The sequence below is a fragment of the Aquila chrysaetos genome, chromosome 21 (genome assembly GCF_900496995.4).
Source record: "Aquila chrysaetos chrysaetos chromosome 21, bAquChr1.4, whole genome shotgun sequence".
Lineage (NCBI taxonomy): Eukaryota > Metazoa > Chordata > Aves > Accipitriformes > Accipitridae > Aquila > Aquila chrysaetos.
This window is the reverse complement of record NC_044024.1, coordinates 19,833,934-19,856,390: the sequence shown is the minus strand read 5'-3', so window position 1 is coordinate 19,856,390 and position 22,457 is coordinate 19,833,934. Positions and strand designations below refer to the sequence as shown.

Genomic DNA, 22,457 nt, shown 5'->3' with positions numbered 1-22,457 from the left:
AAAACTCCTACTGGGTGGCCTTTTCTATAATGTTCAATAAGTAAAGTGACACGTTCTTGGAGCCTGTATGAAATGCTGAAAAGCTTCCAATTCTATAAGCAGATAGTCCCTGGGAAGACATAATGGCTTAAAACCCGGTTCAGGGACTTATCTCTCGGCACCACTGATGTGACTGGTATTGAATTAGTGTTAGCTTTTCATTCTGCGGGTTAATGTCATGTATCCAGCCGGGACTGTTCCATTTGGCATCTGTCACAGTCACTGTCTTTGCATCTCTAGAAAAAGCTGTTTTCAGTTCACTGTGATTTTGGGAGTCAGGTCACACCCCAGTTGACAACTGACCTGTAGCAGATGTATTAGAGTGGTTGTACATGGCTAACAGTAATTGCATGTAATTAAAGTGCCTTCCTGGGACAGCAAGACCTGACCTTGCAAATGATCATTTGCAGCCTTGATTTTAGTCCCACGGCGTCAGTGAGACTGCTGCGGCGTTGAAGTCAGCCATGTGCGTGCGGCTGTGGAAGCGGGGCTGAGGTCGGGGGGAGAGGAGGACACCACCGAGCACACGGGCTGTAGAAAGCTGCTGTTTAGCCTCTGTGGTTCATCTTGATAATACGTTGCATAGGGGAGACATTGACTGAAGGTGCACCAGGATTGTCAAATTTATCATGAACCGTGTAATAATTAATGGTTTCCCCTAAATCCCTACCTCTGGGTGTGATGGTGGTGAACAATGACATGAAAGGTCAGTTTATATTTGCTCTTTCTTTAAGGAAAGGCTGTTTCTATCCTTTTGGTTGCATGGAAACATCTTAAAAAAGTTCCAAATATACCTTAAAAGAGCAAAACGCAGAAAGCAAACCAATTATGTACATAATTTTTATTTTTTAAAAAGTGTGGCCCTACTGAAGCACACAGCTACCATGAGTATATCATTATATGGCTTTAGAAAGGATTAAAAACTATCAGCAGCTTCTTGCAGTTTGGACTTTAAAGCCAACCAGGACAATGCCTCTTCCTGATTTTTCTCCTTCAACATTGTATGAACAATAATAATAATAGTGATATAGTTGAAAATTAGTTGATAATTTCTAGAAATAAATTTATTTGAGCAATATAATCTCTCTTGCAGTTCAAATGTCATTCATAGGCTACTTGCATTTTTGCAAATGCTTCCTTTTTTAGAACACGAACTGAACAAAGGGATAAACATAAATGGTGTGGGAGTTCATCACAAGGGCTGGCTCTTGACAATTAAAGAGGACTTGTTTACTTGTGATTGAGGGCAAATTCACATTACATTTTTTGTATGCCTTAAATGTGTTATCCCTCATTGTAGCAGCTTAATTTGCACTTCCAAAGAACATGCAGCAAATCTTTCCTGTTTCCTTAGAAAATGCTGGTTTTGTGATCTCATTCCTGTAGACAAACTCATTTTGTGCAGTAGTCCCTCAAGACAAATACAGCAAAAGCAATACTTCCTCTAAGCAAGTATCAGCATAATGCATTTAGGCATTTTTTTATATTTTAATAATACAAAGTTCTGGCAGAGTCCTGTTATATTCCATGCATGTTAAGTAAACAGCCTATTTAGATACCTTTTTTTCCAATACAAAAGCTTTGTGTACATTAGTGGCTTAAAACCTCATTGCACCCTTTTGAGACAGAAATACATGCAGGTGAGCATTTCAGCCTCACTTGGTTTGGTGGAGGGAGCAAGGGAAGAACAGAAGGGATGCCTGTTCTGTTGTAAGGGGACAGGAAAAAAAGTTCTCCTCATTTTTTGTAATGAGAAATCATCTTCAAACTCATATTCCTTTTTCTTTTCTAAAGAATTATTTTTAAGAATTCTTTTTTCTGCTCTGACTGCTTATCAAGGCACTAAATAGCAAGTGCATTTTGTCCTTTAAAATTCTGGTTATAAGCAGTTTTGAAATGCATTTGCTTTGAGTAGGAGTTCTTGCACTGATGTCTGGCAGTTCAGTGGGACTTCCCTCAAGACAGACGTCTACTTATAGTACTTAAAATCTACTGGAAAAATGCGGACTTTTAGTTCAAACTGAGTATATCATTAAGGGTCTGATGCAAAGCCCAGTACAATCCATTAAAATGGCCTAAGTGAGAGACTAGATAGAAGCATGTATATTGGTAAAGAACCCATCCTGAAAGTATCAGCTTTCACAACATACAAAGTCTGTGCCCATTTCTGGGGAAGTTAGTCCTTAGGATGTTGTGTGAGTTCAAACTGGGGATGATGCACAGACATAGCTGAAATTTTGAATTTTGCCTGCAGTATATTTATTCTGAAATAGGTTGTCACATATGCATGTTATAGGGGGAAAAAAAAGAAATTACGGAGCTGACCATGTGCAGTGCTAATTGTGACAAGGAGTTTTGTGGACCTGAAATGTTTGTGTGCTGAGCCTTGTGCTGGACCAGAACGCGGTTTCATATTGCTAAGCGGCACTTCTGCTTAGTTTTCCTATTTTACATGACAGATCCATGAACAAACCCAGCCTCTGCTTATCTCACAGGTAGGAGGGTGGGTTGGAAAGGCCTGGCTCTCTGGGATGCTGGTACCCTGCCCTGGCCGAGCTTTCCCGCAGAGAAATGCAACGGGCTGTGAAGCGCTGGTGGTAAAACAGCATCTGTGGGGAAGGTTGTGCCACTGTAGGTAATTCTGTCCTTCACTTTTATTCAGTGGAGTTTGTTCTCTTGCAGGCTAATGTAACTGCAGATATTCTCATTAAGCTGAGAAATATCTACTCCTTTTTTTGTATCTTGCAAACGGCTTCGCCTCTGTCTTATCTTTCCTTGTGTGGTACCATGCTGCAGTGTAGCCTTTACCTAGGACACCCTGTCAGACCCAAAGAGAAATCCAGTTTTAAAATGCAATTTGGACTGCAAGAGGGCAGCAAACTCACTAATATTTCAAAGAAACCTCTGTATGGAAGATTTATTGTTTGCTTGTTTTTAAAGGCGTGCCAGGATGTGTTCCCAACAGGAGAGACTGTATTATTTCCTCTTACAACACAGTGCATTTTTAAAGCCAGGTAGCAGCAAACGTATTTCTGATGGCTTCCTGCTGATGTGAAGGGAGCATGCAGAGCATCCAGAGGGCAGGGATGGGACAGTGTGTGGAAGGGATGTCAGGGAGCATCACTTAACCATCAACAGCACATTTCTGAAATGCCTGAAAATGGTAAACCTTTGCTAATTGCCTCTCTTTGTGAAGTTACCTTCTGCTCCATGTTGTCTTCTGCTGTAAGCTGGGTTACTGCATGTCTTGGAAGCCAGACAACAGATTTCTCAGGGTGTTTTTTGCCATAGGCACCATATGTCTAGCCTAAACCCTCAGTTCAGCACAGCAAACCTGGAGCAACAGTAGTGGTAAGAGCAGCTGCATAGGGTTTCCTTTTCTATGATGGTTTCACTCTGTTGTAGCACTGCCCTCAACCTAAACACATAAAGCCACAAATATATGTATTGCAACCAGAGCAGTATGTATCAGTATACAATCAGTGCTGTTTTCTCTCATGCATGTGTAAACTCTCACCTGTTTCCTCTACTAACACTGATCCATACCAGTTGTGCCGTATGTATGGTCGGAGGTCTCAGGCTTGTAGGTCTGTTTTCCAAAAGGATTTTCCTTGTGCCCGCCAGGTTTTGCGTGGTGACTTGGCTTTCTGGCTGCTGGAATGAAATAAGCCTTAAAACCCACCGGTGGTCTCAAAGGAGTCTGGTTTGGGATCAGATTCCGCTTACCTCATTGAGAATTGGGACTCCCTGGCCATATTGTTTCAGTTCCTTACATAGTGGGTGAAAGAAGATGAGGCACCTCAGGAAGGACGTCCACGGTCTTCCTCACCTATTGTAGGATGGGGTGATTCATCTCTACAAGGTGCCTGTGTTCCTCCATTTCTACAGGGAAACCTCACCTCTAGTAACCAGCTCTTCTCACTACAGGAGTGAGTCTGGACCTTGCCCCAGTAACTGGGTGCAGACTCAAGCCCCTCCTGTTGCTCGAGCCATGGGTGGCTGCGTGCACTTTGCCATCCCGCTCTGTCACTGGTAGCCAGAATGAATGTGGCCCTATGAAAATTGTTGGCTTTGCTGTAAGCAATTAGTAACATCTTTCCCATGACTTGGACCACATGATTTGTAAGCCTCTCAGAAAGCTCTCTGAAACATGAGCCAATTTCTCTTTTAAAACTGTTATTAAAAAAAATAATCTTACAATGCTAGCAGTGCTGAGCAAGATAGTATCAAAAATCTTTTGTAGTTCTCACTGCCAACCAATACAGATTTATACCTTACAGTGGAAAGGACATAGAGCCTCAGTTTTTGATTAAAACAGCTCAGCTTTTCATCAGTAAAAATTGAGGTCCACAGTGCCAAATAAAATAAGGCCAGGTTCTTAGCTGGTTTAAACTGGATGAGCTCCATGTAGCTTCAGTCGACCTGCACTGAATTTTACTTGCTGGATTTTGGCTGTTACATGACTTTCCTACTGTAACCAAGTAAGACATATAGCAGCCTTGCAAGGGATGCATCTGAAAAGACACATTGCTATTCTGCACCTATTCAGTCCTAGATTCGCAGTTCCTGCAGATGCGAGTAGGGTCCTGCTCATACACAGATTTACCAAGGTTTTTTTCTCCTTTGGAGTCTGCATTTATGTTTATAGCTTGCTGCTGGAGCATTTGCACTAACGGACGGGATTTTTATCTGTTTCTTTATTCTGGCATGCTGTAGACTAAAATTTTAACACCACTAAACAAAACTGAGAGGCAGTTTGTTCTCAGTATAATATTTTTGTGACAAGACAGTGAGAAGGTGCTTGTAAATGGCATCTACAAGCACCATGTTCTTCTCTTGGTGCTCCTAGTAATTTTAGGACTGCAGTTATGTAGCTGAGGAGGAAAGTTACAGAGACCTACTGGGGTAGCAAAAAATTGAATGAAAACCCCCAATGAAAGAGTTGCTCATGATTTTGTCATGCTTCCACTTTTAGGTTCCTCTAACACTGGGCCGAATCATGAAGAAATGCCAAGAGCATTAATCATACTGCTATATACTTTTCAGCTATCTTTTGGCAGCCTTTTGAAAGTCACAGCTAAAAATACTGAAAAGACTCTAGGCTTAATGGGATTTGAGTTAAGAAAAAAGATAACATAGAAAGAAAAAGACTGAGAACAATGAGTTGTGTTATGGCGTTGTGTTATGGGTGTACTTACTGAGGTCCCAGCGTAGGCGAGATAACAAAAGGACTGTTCATCTGAATTAAAGGTGCACCTGATCTAAAGAGGAGTTATCCGCTGTAGTCTGAAAAGTTGTGTGGGTTTTGAGGGACTTTTCTCCCTTACCGTAATACTAATGAACAAACCTTTGTGTAGTGGGTTGACCTTGCCTGGACACCAGGTGCCCACCAAGCTGCTCTGTCACTCCTCTCCTCAGCTGGACGGGAGGGAGAAAATAAGATGGAAGAGAACTCGTGGGTCAAGAGAAAGGCAGTTTAATAAAGCAAAAGCAAAGGCCGTGTGCGGAAGCAAAAGAAAACAAAAGATTTTATTCTTTACTTCCCATCAGCAGGCGATGTCCAGCCACTTCCCGGGAAGCAGGGCTTCAGTACGCGTAGCGGTTCCTCTGGAAGACAAATGCCATAATAACGAATGCCCCCCCGCCTTCCTCCTGCTTTCTCGGAGCTTTTATTGCCGAGCAGATGTCCTATGGTCTGGAACACCCCTTTGGTCAGTTTGGGTCAGCTGTCCTGGCTGTGTCCCCTCCCAAGACCTTGCCCACCCCCAGCCTGCTGGTGAGGGGGGACTGTTGGAGAGACAGCCTTGATGCTGTGGAGCACTGCTCAGCAGCAGCCACAACACTGCTGGGTTATCAACACCTTTCCAGCTGCCAGTACACAGCACAGCGCTAGGAGGGCTGCTATGGGGAAAATTAATTCCATCCCGGCCAGACCCAATACATTTTGCTACTTCAATCACGGGCACAAGGGGAGGAAGTGCCCCCAGAGACAGATCCCTGGCAGAGCAGTAACGCCCAAGGGTTATTGCAGAAGCACTGGTGTCTTGGGGCAAATCCAAGGCTGTTTTAAAACCTATTGAGGGCTAAACAGCCCCAAGACCCCTCTTCTCCCCGCTTTCCCATCTGGGCTGGGTGGTCCAGGGCAGTGGGGAATCCTTGACCAGACCCACAGAGCGAGAGACACTTGTCCAGCTCAAGGATGTCTGGTCTCCTTTCTCAAGCACGGATGTTTAGGCACTTGGCCAATATTATCCTTAATACAAATCATCAGGGCTGCACATGGGCCATAAGCAAAGTGCCAGCTGGTCACAAGAGATGCTCAGTGACTTGTACGGGCAGGCAGCAATCAGCATCTCCCAGACTCAGAACACCTCCCAGTATTTTAAGCTTAATATCCCAAACCTTAGACTTGAATCAGTAGTTCATTTTAGGACACAGACCATAAAGCTTAAATAGAGATCAGCAAGTAAATCCCAATTTTTTTCCCACCTCTGCCTACTATTCTAGTGTTTTACGTGACTTCTGCCAGTTGTTCTCATGAAGACATTGAAAGACTGAAAGTTGAGAAAAGTATATGAGTAGCTGGGTGCAGTAACAAAATGCATTTCTTCACTGATTTTATGGGCTGTTGTATGTTTGTCCCCATGTGACTGTATTTACTCACTTCCAAGTCATGTTTTTCTCTATCACTGAACAGGACTGGCCAGAAATAAAACCTTTACTAAGCTGTTGTTATTCCTCCATGTGATGCAGAAGCATTGACTCTCCAGGACCCAGAAATTCAAACTCATAGTGGTGTTTGGACACTTTGTATGTCTATCACTTCTGAAGTTTACTGCATGCTGTAGGGTTGTTATTTTACACCTGTTAGTAGGCATAGGCTATAATGGCCTGGCTTTGAGGTACCTGGATAAAAATGTGAAAGCACAGGCTGTAAATCCAAGCAATATTGTACTCTATTGAATCCTCATATCAAAATTCTTCCCACAGTTGCAGAATCCAGTTTGCACTGATTAATTTGATGCTGAAACCCCAAAATGGATTCTGAGCATCCAAGCCAAGCTACAGTAATAACACAGTGCTTTTACTGATCTCAACAGGCTTTAGTCTTATTGCTATTGACTGGAGCTGAGATACAGAAAAGTTAAGTGATTTCTATGGCACTATATGAAGTTAATGGTAGGGTCAGGAGTAAGACTGGCTATTTGCCTTCAAAGCCAGCGCTCCATTTTATAGCCTAAAGGCACCACTGGAAAGAGTAAGGAGCTGAAGGCCATCAGCAGAGCTGTCTTTTTCCTCACTTCTCAGTTTACCTGAGCTGGAAATGCACAGCTGCCACTAAACTTATCTCAGCTAATAGAGATCATTAGAGTGATTCTCGTTTACTGCAGCTGGAAATCAGCATTTACAGTGGGAAAGCAAATACTCCAATCCAAATATTGCCATGTCCTGAACTCTTAATGTCCCTCTTTTCAAAAGAATACTTCAATCCCGTTGTATAGAGGCTCAGGCTTGCAGAGGCACTTGAAGATTGCCCAGGAGCAGCACATCGTTGGGCAGATCAAAGGGTTTTGTCTCAGGCTGGAACTTGTGAACGGGTCAGTGGTGCTGCTGGGGACAAATTGGACTTTGGGGCAAGGTGCTTCTCTTTGTGTCCTTCGTCTCCCCATTTTTTAAATAGGGACGGTCATGTAAAAGAGTTTGTGTGTAGCAGGCAAACACTTATCAGAAACTGAGTGCCCGTGTGAAAGTGTGACTAGTCTTGCTTCAGCCTTATCTGTTGTAGAAGGTGAAGACTGCGGGAGCTGGCATATCTGCAACTGGTGAGGACAGCATGTACTGCAAATAGCTGCGCGTTGCTCTCAATGCCCTTTTCGCGCCTGGGTGCTAAATCCTTTGAGGGCTGCACTGTTTTTTTTCCTAACGTAGCACCGGCACATTGTAGACTACCATGGCCCAAATCGGCAAGGTAGGTGCATTCCCCAGGTCTCCTGGAGCTTTTGATTTCTCCTCCCTGCCTAAGATCTGTTGCTGTACCTTGTGTCTCTCTTCTTGGTGGCTGTGCCTTGATGTGAGGGGACGGAGACCGGGGGGCACTGAGGGGGATGGAGGGCAGCGTCACGGGTCTACATTAGGTTGAAGAGGTGAACAGTGGGGATGTAGGAATCCCAATAAACTGGAATTGCTGGGAATGTACCTTCAAATCCTAACTCGGAGCTTAATTTTTTCCGGGTTGGGTTTGAACAGGGCCTTGGGGGGTGGGTTTGCTCTTCGTTATCTGCCCGAGTCGAAGACTGGAATACCCCTCGGCCCCCAGCGTCCCTCTCCATTACCCCTCGGGCTCGGACCGAGGGGAGAGGGACGGGTTTTGTTTCAGAAGCAGGCGACTGCCATCCCGAGAGGAGACGTGTGGGAGCCGTGAGCAGGCCGGCGGCTCCCGCGTCGCTGCTCCGCGTGGTGCGGCTGCGGGGCTGCTCCGTGCCATAGGGCTGCCTCACGCAGAGAGCTCGGGCTAAGGCGGGCAGCGTTGCTGCCTACACCTGCTCTCCTAACGCCTTACACCGCTCCTAACGCCTTACACCTCTCTTAACGCCTTACACCTCTCTTAATGCCTTACACCTCTCTTAATGCCTTGCCTTTCTGAGGCGGGTCCTGGCTGTGCCAAGGGTGGGACTAGTTACCTCGTCTTTACAAGCCCAAAATATAAAATAAGCAAAATTGAAAGGATCCCCAACCCCAGCCTGCCTCCCCAGCCCCCCGCTAACCTGCCTGACCCCCATCCCGCCCCGGTTCCTTGCTCTCACCGCTCCGAACTCCGGGCCGGGTTTTCCGCGGTGCTGCCGCCCGGGACAGGCGCGGCCCCGCCCCCGAGGGGATAGCCCCGCCTCCAGGGCATAGCCCCGCCCCTCCCGGCCGCCCCACGCCGCCGAGGGCAGGTAAGGGCCGCCGGGGGATCTCCCGGCGCCGGTCCCGCGGTCCGTGGGGTCGGGAGCGCAGCCCCCGGGCCGGACCCGCTCAGAGGCGGCGGGTGCGAGAGCGTCCCGGGGCCGTGCGTGTCCCGGGCTCGGCCGCGGGACGGGGCGCCCCGGGTACCGCTGCCTGCCGGCAGCGCCGGTCAAACCGCTCCCGCGGCCGGCCCGGGGAACAGCGTCCGCGGCGGCCGGCGATTAGATCGCGGCTCGAGGCACCGCTCCCCTCGCTCCCCCCCGCCGCGGGGAGCCGCCGGAGCCCGCCGTGCCCCGGGTGCCCACGGTTCTGGTCCGGGACCTGCCGTCGGCGGGACCCGCGCGACCCTCGTGCCGGGCACCCGCGGGGCACCGCCGAAACGGGTGGGAGCGTTGGGTTTAACAGCCGGCACGGGAGCCGCCTGCAGCCGCCGGGCCCGGCGCGCGGGGCAGGCCTCGACGCCTCGACGCTCGTCGCGGGGAATGGACGTGCCGGTAGGGAACGTGGCTGCGGGCGCGAGCGTGCTGTAGGAGTAGCTCTTCCGTGGCGTCCGTGCGTTCCGCTGCCCCTCGGGTTAAGGCTCGGGGCCGGCGGTGCCCTGCCTGGGCTTTTGCGGCACCACGCTCTTCAGCCTGGGGACGTTACCTAAATAAAAGCGTATTTTTGTCTCGCTTTGGTGAATTGTGTTGTCAAGGGCTTTTGTAATTAGTCGTAGAGTGGGTTTGTGGCCTCTATTGCAAATAAGTTTGTGAGGCAGCTGCTGGTTTTCAGAGATGTGTCAGACCGAAGATGCGGCTGTGTTGGAGAGAAAATCTGACATGAAAAACTTTTGGAAAAAGAGGAAAATCCTACAAAATAAGGGGTACTTCTGATGCTTTATAGCATACTTCTTGTTATTGTTTCCCCACTTTGTGTTGTAAGTTACTTGTGAAAACCTGGAACGTGAGGTGTGACTTCCCTGTAACTTCTCCTGCTGTTTTGTCTGTATTTCCGTAGTCTCCCCTCCATCCTCCTTTTATTTACTTCCTTATTCATGCGTCGTTGTAAATAGTTGGCATGACAACAACATTTATTAATTTCTGCTCCCTTTGCAGCCTGCTCTCTGGTGCAATTGATGCTGTTGTGTAAGCTATGGTAACCTGTGGCCACCGCTATTTGGTTTATTATGTCTTTCTTGGATTTCTTTGGCAGTGAACACTTTATTTAAAAAGTGGTTTGCCGTGGAGCTTATCCTCCCCAGCAAAGTTATAGACCATTCTGTGCCCCCTGCATCTCTGCCCCAAGGGCAGACCACAGGGTATGGTCAGGATGGTGGAGATCTACTGGCCTACCACTGTGAAACTTCTGTGAGGGTGTCAGCAGGCAAGGATCAGTTGGTTATGAGGGCTGAACCCATCTCCTTTACCCTCCCCTCCTCTCCGTCCCTGTTCCACCTTTGGCAGCATATCTGAGAAGCTCCACGTGGGGACCCAAGTTTCTGCTCTCCTACACAATTCTGTAATTGAAGAGCAAACTTCTTTTTTTCTCCTGAACTCATAAATCACGTCCGTTTAATGGGCCTCCATCACTGGGAAAGAGGCAGCCCTTGCCACAGTATGACCAACGTGGACAAAGTGTTCATTGTACGGCAGGCTCGCTTTGATTGCATTTAAATCAATATTGTTATCTACGCTTCAGAGATGTAGGGGGAGAGAAAGAACAATAATAAATGTTTGCAACAAAGTTGAAAGGAGTATGTAGCTGCCCTGGAGGAGTCAACAGGCAGCAAAGCTGCATTCAGAAATAAGTTCCTGTTAGTGACTCTTGAATCAAAATCAAGTTACCTTTTTGCAAGTTAAGCCTAATGGTACAGCTCATCTTGGAGGGGAGAAAACAGGCGGGATCGGGGCAGCAGTTCAGCGAAGCTTACTCAAGGAGGATGTTGTATGCTGCCAGCAGCTGCTCTGGGTGTCTGCTTGAATAGGCTTGCCTCGCTTCAAGTTCAGCCCAAGCTGTTGCCTTCTCGCAGACGTGCGGCTCGCCGGGCTGAGTGTAGCACTGCAAAGCAGAGCAGTCAATAGCGTTGAGTGTCACTGGGCAGATGTCTTACCCTCTGCAGGGTATATGTGCGCTTTGCACAACTGTATCATCATACAGTTACGTCTGGGCAGAATTATAGTTTTCACTGCTTGTGTAAAAGCTCCAAATCTTATTCAGCTTGAGCAGTTAGAAATAAAACTGTGTTGTTTAACAGTACAGGTGATCTTGTTACTCTTATCCAAAAAGTCTGTCTTCTCCGCCTCCCTGCAAGATTTGCTAAGTATTCATGGAGCTGCACAGATGGAAGGAGGACCTTGTCTGCGCAAGAAAATGGTACCAGATGATCATCTGAAACTGATTTTATTTTTAGTGATTTAATTGAATTGGTGCAACCCGTGTTTGGATTTCTCACTTGAGTTTAGGCAAACTTTATCTTGAGGTAAACGGAATGACAGTCCATGTCCACATGCAGATTTGTGCTAGTTTAAGCACATCTGTTTATAGTCATGCCTGTAGTTAATTAACCTACTGAAACTTTCTCCTGTAGAGATAACCTGATAAGAGAACTGTGCCTTTGTGATGAAATTAGTGTGGCGTAATTAATTTCCTTGTGAATTCAGACTGCCTGTCTCTGGTAGTATTAGCCTCCTCACATCTGTGGGTGTTTTACATCACCCTTCACTAGGAATAATTAAATACAAGATCTTTCACTTTATTCTGAGCACTGCAGGGTGTATAGAGTGGAAGCAGGTGCTTTTTTTTCTTATTGTAGATAAGTGCTGCCAGAGAGACCTCCTATCCCACTCAAGTCATCTAGCTGCTAGAGCACATGCATGGCTCCAGTAAGTGAATTTGTGACTATGTCTGTGTTTGCACTGGAAAGTTGCATTATTTCTGGAAGAAAAGTGGCCAGTTTATTAAAAAATATTCCCATGTATGAATTTTTTCTCATGGAACAAGATCTGTGACAGAAGGTGAAGTCACAGCTTCAGTAATGGGATTACTCTCCCTAGAGCTTCCTTTCACTGTATGTCAGGGTGACAAAGTAAAAGAGCTTCATTTAAAATTGTGGCATAGTGCATTTCTGTACTTGAACTAGGCGCAACACAGACCAATCCAGGCCTTGGCACGAGCTTGGAACTTAGAAGAGAAGAAGGTGGGGATCCCAAATCAGGCATGGACTTGAGCTTCATTTTTCTCCCCTTTCATAATGTGGAGGCTGACCCCAGACTCTGGATCTAGCCCCTCTGTGTTTTGGCATCACAAACTAGAAATTGCAGGTCAGGAGATTATTTCTCAGAAGGTTGTTTCCAAAACTTTTCTTTTCCCAGACACTGGAGGGAATTGCACCTGCCAAATATAGCTCATTGTAAGCAATGATGAGATGCACCCTGCTGTTTTGCAGTTACCTTCATTCCATTTTTGAGTTGTCTCAGAGTCATCCAGGCGTGGCTGAGGCTTAAAAATGATCGTTGACCAAAGGGAAGGATCCCTCAGTATGCAAAGTTTCCTAAACAAACAGCACTGGTTTCCCGTGGCTTTTAACACCGTGCTCTGCCTCATGCCATCGAGCTCAGCAGGCAGAGGAGTACAAAGGAACTGGGGCCCACGTATTTTTGACTTCTGAGCTCCCACCATGTTCCAAAACCAAGGGTGTTTTTTTTGGTTTTGGTTTTTTGGGTTTTTTTTTTTTGACAAAATGGCTTCTGATTCTGAGGGCTCCTAAGCTGCTCCAGGCAGCTGGGCAGGTGCTGCAAGCTCAGTATTACTGGGGCATAACAAGCAGGGTCAGGAAAGCAATTTATGACATGTCACCACTGCAGGCAAATGTGGAGAAATTATGTTTGGAAGGAAGCAGAGTTGAGGTCAGCAAATATTTTTCAGGGCCAAAAAGAAAAGCCAGAAGTTCTCATGGGTGGTTGCTTTTTTCTTCATCCAGTCCTGCAGTTTCTTTGTTTGAACTCAGTGAAAACTTATCTTCCATCTCCCTTTTCATATTGAAAATATCCAGGTTCTGAGGATGAGTGAGTGACGAATGGGGACAGGGAGATGATTAGTCTAAATACATAACCTTCACCTGCAGTGATCTTGCTTTAAGCTGCTAATTTCTCACTTTTAGCTACCATGTATTTATTTGTTGTTGCCTTTTCAAGTGTAACAGCTGAGAAGGTGCTTTTAGGAGTAACCTTCATACCACCTGGCATCTAAAACCACTGCTAGCAGGAGAGCTGGCTTCTTTAAAGCTGACATAACATGACTTTTCTCCCTTGGCTGAGAGGGAAGCCTGGAGACCAGGATATTTTTCTGATGGAAATGTCAGCGCAGCAGAAACGCAGCACGACTTGCATGAGGAGCTCTAAACTGGCTCCCAGCTAAGCCGGGGGGATGAAGGTTTGTTACAAACTAATAAACAGGGAATTGCAAATTCTTTTAAAACTCCGTTTTCTTGAGGATGTAAGTGCAGATTTAGCGCAAACCTTAGTGCAAGCCTCTGCCCCCCACCCCAAAGCCAAGTGCATTTAGTGGTGCTGTGGGAGCGCTTGCTTCTCACCTCCGCCCAAACTCCCTGCCTGGCTGGGGCTGGACCGAGGCAGAGCGGGTCTCGCTGGGTGACAGACGTAGCAAGGTTACTGAAATACTGGCATCCTCTCTTGCAGCTAGGACACGTCCATCCTTGTTCAATGGGATATTAGAGGATTTCTTGGTGTCCCAGGTGGCTGTGCTTGTTTATTTGTGTTCTGGCAATCTGCAGATTTACAATGAAGTACATCCTCCAAGATCTGCAAATAGTCCCCACCTATGAAGTAAACAGAAGTCTCAAGTATTTAAACTAAAGTGTTGGATTATGAGTTTATTACCAGTAAAAGGCCTTATCGACCTTAAGGAGTCTGAGTCACACTTCTCTGATGGGTTTTTTTTCAGCGATGCTGGCTCTAGGAGATAATGGTTAGGACTGAGAAGCTCAGTCTTTTATTTACGCTAGGTGGTAACCGTAGGATGGTTTACTTAATTAAAGATGGATAAAAGGAAGTAAATTGTATGTAATGCAAATTCCACCCATGCAGTTCCCTGCTAGAAGGAGATGGGTAGAGTTCAGCGTAGATAATTACTCAAGTGACAGTTACGTTACATTGAGTAGAAATGCATGAGAGAGAGAAAAATCCTTACGCATCATTTTTTACAAAAGGAAACTGAAGCCTTAACAAAACCTCACGTAATATTACGGGTCTCATACCTTCTTCGGAAGCAGTGGTATTTCTGAGGCTGAGTGCAAATAAGCAGAGTTCACCCTCCTTTAATGTGGTCAGTGGAGCATTTCCTCAATTATGCATTCCCCACATGCACTGAATAGGGGACTTTACTTGTTTTTTTGGCTTAGCATTGTATTGTTCTAAAATATCTTCTACTGGCTGCTCTCAAGGGGCTGGGCTAGAGACCTTCTTGCTCTGATAAATTCCTGCAATTCCTATGTGCCTAAGAGCATCTCAGGGCCATTCTTGATCAATGGACGTCCTTTGCTAAAGCTGCCCGGGGGAGGAGGAGGAAAAAGATTTTAATAAAACAGCTGAGAGTCTCCATTGTGCTGGACATTATTGGAAAGTGTGATGTGAGGCAATGACTGAAACTGAGAGAAACCATCCAAGGCTGTGCTCACAATGAACTGAGCAGTGTTTTTTGTTCTGGGATGTACATTGGAGTGAAGAGCCATCGCTAGGGTCAGAGCTCCTGTCTTCCAGCCTGCCCCTCGGGACCTGCCAAAGCTGCCCTCGGTGGTGGTTATCGGTGGGCACCAGCTGCTCAGCGTTGTGTCTGAGGTGGGAACGGCTCATTGTGTCATGTACAGCCCTCGCTGAACAGAGAAAAATCTGTGTAAAGTCTGTGGCTAGTTACGCTTGAGTAATTTTGGCATTTGGAGATGAGTGGGACCAAACCAGCCTGGTATTGCCAGAATTTGGCCTTGACATTCCCTGTGTGATGGCAACAGATGCGTTCATATGTGGACTGCTCTGGGAGACTACAATTGCCTGCTTTGTTTGAAGTTATTCTTTATCTTATCAGCTGTCTCTCATCTGAAGGCCATTTCTATATGACTTAGCTGCTTAGGAGTTTTTTGGGTTAGAACAGTAGATTCTTTTCTCTCCTTTCACTGGGGCAAGTCTGACAAAATATTGTTGCAGACAGTGCAGCCACAGCATTTTTACTGGAATGGCTTTTCAGAAAACAATTATATTAAATATATTCTCTGTTCTCATAGCTCACAGCTGCTGTTGGTCTGCAAAGGACTAGGCAGTTCGTAGCTACAAGTGGCATATTGCAAATTATGAGAAAACGATGCACCTTGGAGGAGCTCTCGTGATGCTGCGGAGCTTCACTTCACAATGGCTAACCAAAAGGCAGGTATTTTATATATTTATTTCATGACAGTGAGAGGTGAGATGTGAGCACAGAGAGGGAGAAAGAGGGTTGGTGGTGTGATTGCGGCCACAGGCAAAACGTACCTGGGCAGGGGTGTCTGCTGTTCAGCCATGTGCCCTTTCAGCGGGACAACCCTCGGCTGCCTTAGGAGCACCCGAATTTCAGCGTGAAGGTTACATGCTGACTTGCTTTCGATGTTATCTGGCAATTTGATACTTTAAGAGCTATGTTTGTACGCTTGTGCAATACTGTTCCTGTCTGTATTGTTGCACCTTGAGGGCTTGTCCGCGTGTAAAAGGGAGCACTGACATCAGTCGAGCTGCCGCAGGTCTAAGTGAGACTCGCACGTCTGGCTCCCTTCTGCCACGGCAGCCCTGTCGGCTCGTGGCTTCCCAGCCCAGGACTGCCATTCCTCTTGGTGACTGTGGCTGGCGCAGGCTGCAACCAACGGCGAGCTCCTGCACTGGGTAGAAACTGGCATTGCACCGCTCCCTTTCTGGCTGCAGCCGCAGCAGCAGACTCGGGGCAGGGAGACACGGTCCAGCCCCAGGACAGGAGGTTGTGTGCTGGTTTTCAGCCCATCCCTCCCAAAAAGAAGGACCATCCTATAGTTTGCTTTTTATTTGTTCTCCACTGGTGAAGGACATCAGTCAAATGTCATAGTATTATGCCTATGAGCATTATAATGGTTGTCAGTGTCTTGCCTGTATAATAGTGATGGCAATATCTCTGCATATTTCATGGTACTGACAGCAGAAGAAATCAGGTGGGAGTAAGAGCGGGGCTGGATCCTCCAGCATGAGGCAGGGAGAGGCACAGGCTGATCACGGACTCTGTACAGGTATGGCAGTTTTGGCCCTAGGTCTTTCTGGTACTGGTAACTACAGCATATGTTGGGAACTGCAGTATGACTGTGGGTGCCAGGACCACATCCATCATTCTTAATACAATGCTACTCTTGGTTTTGACCTGCCCTACAAGAGCTGTCTTGACTAATAAGGGTATTGGGAAGTGTCCACACATTGTAAAGCAAAAGGAGGTTATTTCCTTACGTTGTGACAGGATATGTGATAAAGAGGTATGGACAGAGGCAAGCAGCCTTTCCAGCTTGCTGCTATTTTCATCTGGCTATGAATAGCCTTGTGAGATCAGTATTATCTGTTCCGGGTTTTGTTATGTTTTGGGTAGGGATGTTTTCATATCTTTATTACATGGTCCTATGTGCAGCTCCAGGTCTCAACGGGTGAGGTGGGTCTGGATGGTCCTATGCTGACCTAGGTGATGAAATTGGGCTGTTAAATACAGTCATCATTTGTGGGTCCTGACTACCAAATTGGCAGGTTAAAGTTCCTAAATTCATCCTCTTCTTTGCATGCAATGCAGCCTCTAGTCAATGAAATGTGCTTGGCCCATGGTGTATATTATTGATCTGTGCACTTCCCAGCGCTGAGGAAGACGTGCAGCATTGGGAGGGAAAAGTGCATGCTGAGAAATCAGAACTGAGACTGGAGTGCCCTGCAGATGGTCTATAGATAATTTGTGTCTGTAGGCAGATGACAGCAAGAGCACTGAGCTGGTACTGTGCAGCTGAGCAGTTTGTGCTAGGGTTAGTTATGAAGAGCATTAACATAGCTCTGTTTTGAGCTGGAGCTGAGTTAAACCTCCCAGAAATAAAATGAAAATACAGCACAAAGAAGGCGGCAGCCCCTTCAGCACCTGCCTTTCCAAAAGGGGCTATGTTTCACGCCTGCTAGGCTAAGAAAGCATTTAGTTTTCACCTGATAAAACTATTCGAAAGAGAGTTACTTAAAAAACCCAAACAAATCCCCAACAACATCCTCCTCCACTGTAATAAAAAGAAGAAAGTTGAAGAAAGAGAATATATTAATTCAGGCGAGAGGTCTGTAACATACTCTCTTTCATAAATAGCTCTTACTGCTGCAGAAACCCTACATGGGATTAGTCAAACTATTTATTTTGGAAAGCGCTCCTGAACTACACCTTTTTGAGCTTTTCCTTGAGGGCGCAGCTGCATGCCCATGACCTGCGTGGCCAGCAGGCTCCGAGTGAGAGGAGCCAGGACCTCTGGCACAGGTAATTCAGTTGGTTTTGATCACTCGTGTGGGGACACGCTGCCCACCGAGCACCGAGGGACAAGGAAATGAGCATTGTCCAGGCTGCAGGCTGTCCGAACGCGCTTTCACTCGGTGTGCCCCGATGCAGGTGTGCTCCCTGCGAGAGGATGTTGCGCTCTGCTGGAGAAAGGCTGGTGTTTGTTTGCCCATTCGCTTTTAGGGGTTGGATATTGGGTTGATGCTAGGGGAATGCATGTCATTCCGCCACTTGATGCTTTGCTGAAGGGGGCACTTTTGGACAGATCACAAATTTCCGTGTCTCAGCTGGTGTAAACGGGAGTCTCCCCGGATTCACGCTCAGCACCTGGCCTTTCCCTGGCTGTCAGCTCCGAAACACGCGGGACTGCTGTTCTCCCTGAGCGGCACTGCTCTTTGCTGGTGCACAGTCCAAGCAGCTGACAAAGGGAAGGTTTATTCATTTTATTAGTATCCTTCTTAGCTTTTCTGCAGGTGATCAGAGCTCGCCTCTCTCCCAGGGGTTGGCAGAGCCGTTAGCTGTGCCCCGTGTGAAGGCTGGCATTGCCTGTCTCCCACCTGGCTGCAGAGCTGCAGCTGGGCACGGCTTACACCACCTCTCCTGGCACTGCAAAACCAGTCTCGCAGGTGAAGATACCAGGGGTTACAGGTGTTGGGAAAAGCCTTTTTGTACCTAAACACTGCTGAGCAGTTCTGTAGTAAGCTAGGTGGGGGGCAGAGAGGGGTGTGAGGAATGACCAAAGCTCCCTGAGTAACACCTGGAATCAGCAAACAACAAATGTCCTTCCTCTGGAAGAAAAACTGTGGCTGTGACACAGGTCTGTAAAATGAGCAATGTGGAGTAGGTGAATGCAGAGTAATCCTTACTGGGTTTTCTCATAAAATGCTTGGGGATATCAAATGAAGCAAGCGGTGGGTCAAACCAAAACAAGGGCAGATACTTTTGCATTTAAAGCGTAGTGAGGCTGTGGGACTGTGGGGCTTTGAGGATACTGCAAATGCTTAAAATTAATGTGAGTTCAGAAAGTCATTAGAAAAATCTGTGAAATGCAGAGACATTGCTCCTGTTTCGGGGAGTCCCTGCCCTGTACCTTGCAGGAAGCTGGAGTGCAGGATGGCTCGCTGTACCTTCTCTAGCCGTATGCTGTTAGCACTTGTTGAAGATAAACTAGTGTGTTACAGGGACTGTCAGTCTAGCCATGTATGGCCTTTTCTGGATTTTTAAACTGGACACTGAAAATCTCCTGGGAGATAAGATGCGCCCATCCCAATATGGTGTTTTAACGGAACAGGCCTCACTTCTCCGCCTGTGCTTGGGCTCTGGGTTTGACAAGCTGCACGGCTGCGTAACATACCATCACAGATCTTCTCCGGTGACTGGAGCATTCGCTGCTTCTTGGGGAGGCGGCCACAAGAAATCAAAAGCTATCACAGTAAGAGATGCAGCCAGTTATGCGATATGGTAGGTCATGCTTCTGCTTGTCTCCACACCCCCCCCACCCCACACCCAGCATTTGTCAACACGGCCGGGCGTGCGAGTCCATCTCTTTGTGATATTCTCTTCCCCAGAAAAGCAGTTAGAGGGAAGAAAGTCCTTTGGACATCCAGTGTGCTCCTCTGCTCAGATTTATGGTCTTTCCTGTAGCCATGATAGTCCATTTTGCCCATCCGCTTTGTCGTGACAAGTGGCAGGTCCCAGCAGGGCTGCTCCCCCTGCACTGGGGCATCGTGGTGGTGCAGTGCCGGAGGGCAGCCTGAGTTTGCTCTGCACGGTGTGCCGCATCAGTCTTTAAGCAGATGCTGCTAATCCGGACACAAACAATTCGCTCTTTCATGACCCTCTGTTTTGCTCCTGTTGCCAGGGCACAATCCTGACCTAGAAGGGGTCTCCCATCAGCAGGAGGGAAGAAGAGTGCAACTTTCTTTTTGCTTGTCACAGTTTGTCCAAAACCAATTTACATCAGCGCGCTAATAAAGGTGCTTGCACTTAAGAGCTCCCAGTCTAGGGTAAAATCTGCCCCAGCGCTGCCCGATGACTCCCATCGTTGCCCTACAAATCCGCAAGGCTTTTGTGTTTCTCTTCCCTGCTGTTTGCAGAGGTGGCGAGGCGAGGGCTGGGCACAACACACAGAAAGCGGCCCCGTCTGTGCGAGACCCACGGGGTCCTGGCTTTCTTACGGATCTGTTGATTTAGGTGTTTGTAGTGCATCATCCCTGTGGTCTCCAAACTGTTTATTAACAAGGCTTTGAGAGGGGAGAGGATTATGTGCAATCTACCAAAGCAAATCAAAGCTGTGTGGTGCTGCTTAAGGAGTGTAAGCGTGAGCTCTAGGATTAAGCAATCTGGAGGAGCGGGCGATGGTTGTGTATGATGATGGTGCAGTATACCTGCCTGATAACATACTGTACATGTCAGTTGATTTTTATCCTTAATCTATTGCGCTTGCAGACCCAAGTAAACAAAATAACACGCTCTCCCTCATCGCTGTGTACCTGAGTGGTTCGTGGTGGGGTTCTCCTATTTCAAACCTCTGCAGCATCCAAGACACGGCAGCACCGAGCACCCATCAGAGGCTGCAAAAGCTCAAGTGGCAGCAGGGCAGCCCTGGGGCTGTGGCACATATGGAGATCTTTTCCCAGCCCTGTTTACTCCTGCAGGCCTGGGTCGACAGCTTTGCAGCTCCTGAGACTGCCAGCAAAACCTCCAGGTGGAGCGGTCTTCTGGATCACCTCACTTTCCCACAGCGAGTGCATTAAGTGGTTTGATTTGTGACTATTTAAAACAAAAGAAGGTGTTGGCTGTTTGGTTGCTGTTAACCTTTTCCTTCTAATGTAACTATTGCAGTAAGGTAGAACATTCTCGGGGAAAAAAAAAGGCTATTGGCAAAGAAGTAGCCTTTATTCTAATTGACTACCATACTGATGAATAAATATGAGTCTTTGCTGAAAATGTTTTCTGAAGTACTTTCAGCCCACACGTCATGGGTTTGTTAAAAATAAATAAAAGTTCTAGAGAAGCAAATACTGTGAAAACTGTGTCCCTAGATACTTTTTTAAAAATAAAATCTGTCCCAGAAATTTCTGTAAATGTCTTTATAGAAGTAGGATTATGCCTGAGAGCCAGAGAGAGTAGATGGTTGGAACCAAGCGTGGAAGTGCCGTGGGAAGCTGGATGAAATGTAGGTTTAAACAGTAGAGATTCATCAGGGCTTTTTATTACTCTTTCTGGTTTAACTATTTAGAGTCATATCGGTAGTTTCTCAGATGATAAAGGCTGTAATTGTAGTGTGACAAGCACAGCCATACTTGCCTCAAAGAAACACGAAAGGTTGTTTCCTTCCCTCCAAAAATTATTTTCAAATAATTACAGAGTTTTTATGTCAATGGCCATTCCTTTTGTGAGCCTTTTTATGTGGTATTCTGTGGTATTTCTTTGTGAGCATTAAGGTCAGATGCCTATTCTTTCTTCTAACATGTTGTTACACCATTATGAAAAAGGCAAACATTTGGGAATGTATCATCCATAAAATAATGTAAATGATGTCAAATAAGCAAAGTTCACCTGAGATACTTGTGCTTGACTTTGGGTATGCCAGTTGAAGGAAGAGGTACACCACGTGGAGACAGCCCAAAGAAGAGTGACAAAAACGATGGAAGACCCCAGCCAGCTCTGAGGAACCTGAAGGAGCTGGGGTTGGTTAACGTGGAGGCTGAAGTGTAAAACCCTGTGAGGATGGCTGCAAAGGGAGCATCCCCACGGTGGATAGGACGGGCTGACGTCTATCAGGGAGATCTAGGGTAGGCAACAGGAAGAGGTTGCTTGCCAGTTAGCTAAGCTCTGAAATAGGTGGCCCGGGAGGGTGGTGGTTGCCATCCTGTTTGCCATGAAAGCGGGGATTTATTCATTTTTAATGACCTGACTCCCAAGGCTGTGACATTGGGAGAAAAAGCCAAGTATGATGAAACCCACAGTCACCTGACGGGCTTAGAAGCAGTGGAAAAATCCCATCTGGTGAGCTAGAAACTGCCTGCATGGACCCAAGCAGAACTTCTGCTCCCTGGGAGGTGTGCCTTATTGCCCTCAAGTTGGTCAGGACAGAGGAAGAGGAATAAAGTAGCAAAGCAACACATGATTTACTCTTCCTCCACGCCCTGCAGCCTCTGGCCGTTTTCGACTTCTGTTGAAGCACTAAGTGATCTGCACCCGTACTGTTTGAATAGCAAATACCAGTGCAGCATAAAGTAAAGTGCGTGCACATTAGAAAATGAGCAGCCTCTGGTATTTTAAAGCATAACATGCAGCAATAACGCTTACAGGTTGCTGTTCTATCATTTTCCAATTGCTTTACAAAGGTTGGCTGCTTATCCTCAGTCTCATTTACGGCAGAAAGAAGTGAGGAAAAGAAGAATGGTGGTAAAAAGCAAGCAAGCGTTTGGTAATTTACATGCATATTTTGCTTGTAGCGTGCTGAGTCAACTGTTTACCTGTTAGTAGGAAAGCGGCTAAAATAAAATATTGTCTTGGTTAGGATAATACCGCGTGGGGAGCTGTAGGACGGGGAGGAAAGTAGGGCAGCTTGTTTTGGAACTTGTGCTGAAGAACAAATAAAAACCCCCAATGTACACATTCGGTTACCATATGTCGTGCTTATCATAAAAGGCATCTCAGTGTTATTTCTTTGCAGGGATGCTTGAACTCCACGGAGGCAGACTTCCCGGTTGAAGAAAGCGCATGCCAGAGGTGCTGGGGTTGCCGTTGGTGAGAGGAGCTTTCGTGCCTGTTGAGGCAGCTAAGGCGGGCGGCAAGCTCGCTCCTTCCCGTGCTTGCCTGTTTGATTGACGTTGGCTTCCAAATCGCTGCGACTGTGCCTGAAGAAAAGCAAAGGAGCATAATTTTGCTGAGAGAATTTTCCTGGCAGGGGAAGG

At 46.7% G+C, this 22,457-nt stretch overlaps 1 protein-coding gene across 1 annotated transcript in view; it reads left to right on the top strand.

The window, feature by feature from the left end:
- PSMD10 (proteasome 26S subunit, non-ATPase 10) overlaps positions 1–22,398 on the top strand; it is a 61,468-nt gene extending 39,070 nt beyond the window's left edge. Inside the window, exon 5 of the mRNA XM_029996553.2 lies at positions 22,217–22,398. Within this exon, the coding sequence (XP_029852413.1) occupies positions 22,217–22,226 (10 nt within the window). The 3' untranslated portion in view covers positions 22,227–22,398. The remainder of the gene's footprint in view (positions 1–22,216) is intronic.
- Positions 22,399–22,457: the final 59 nt, after the last annotated feature.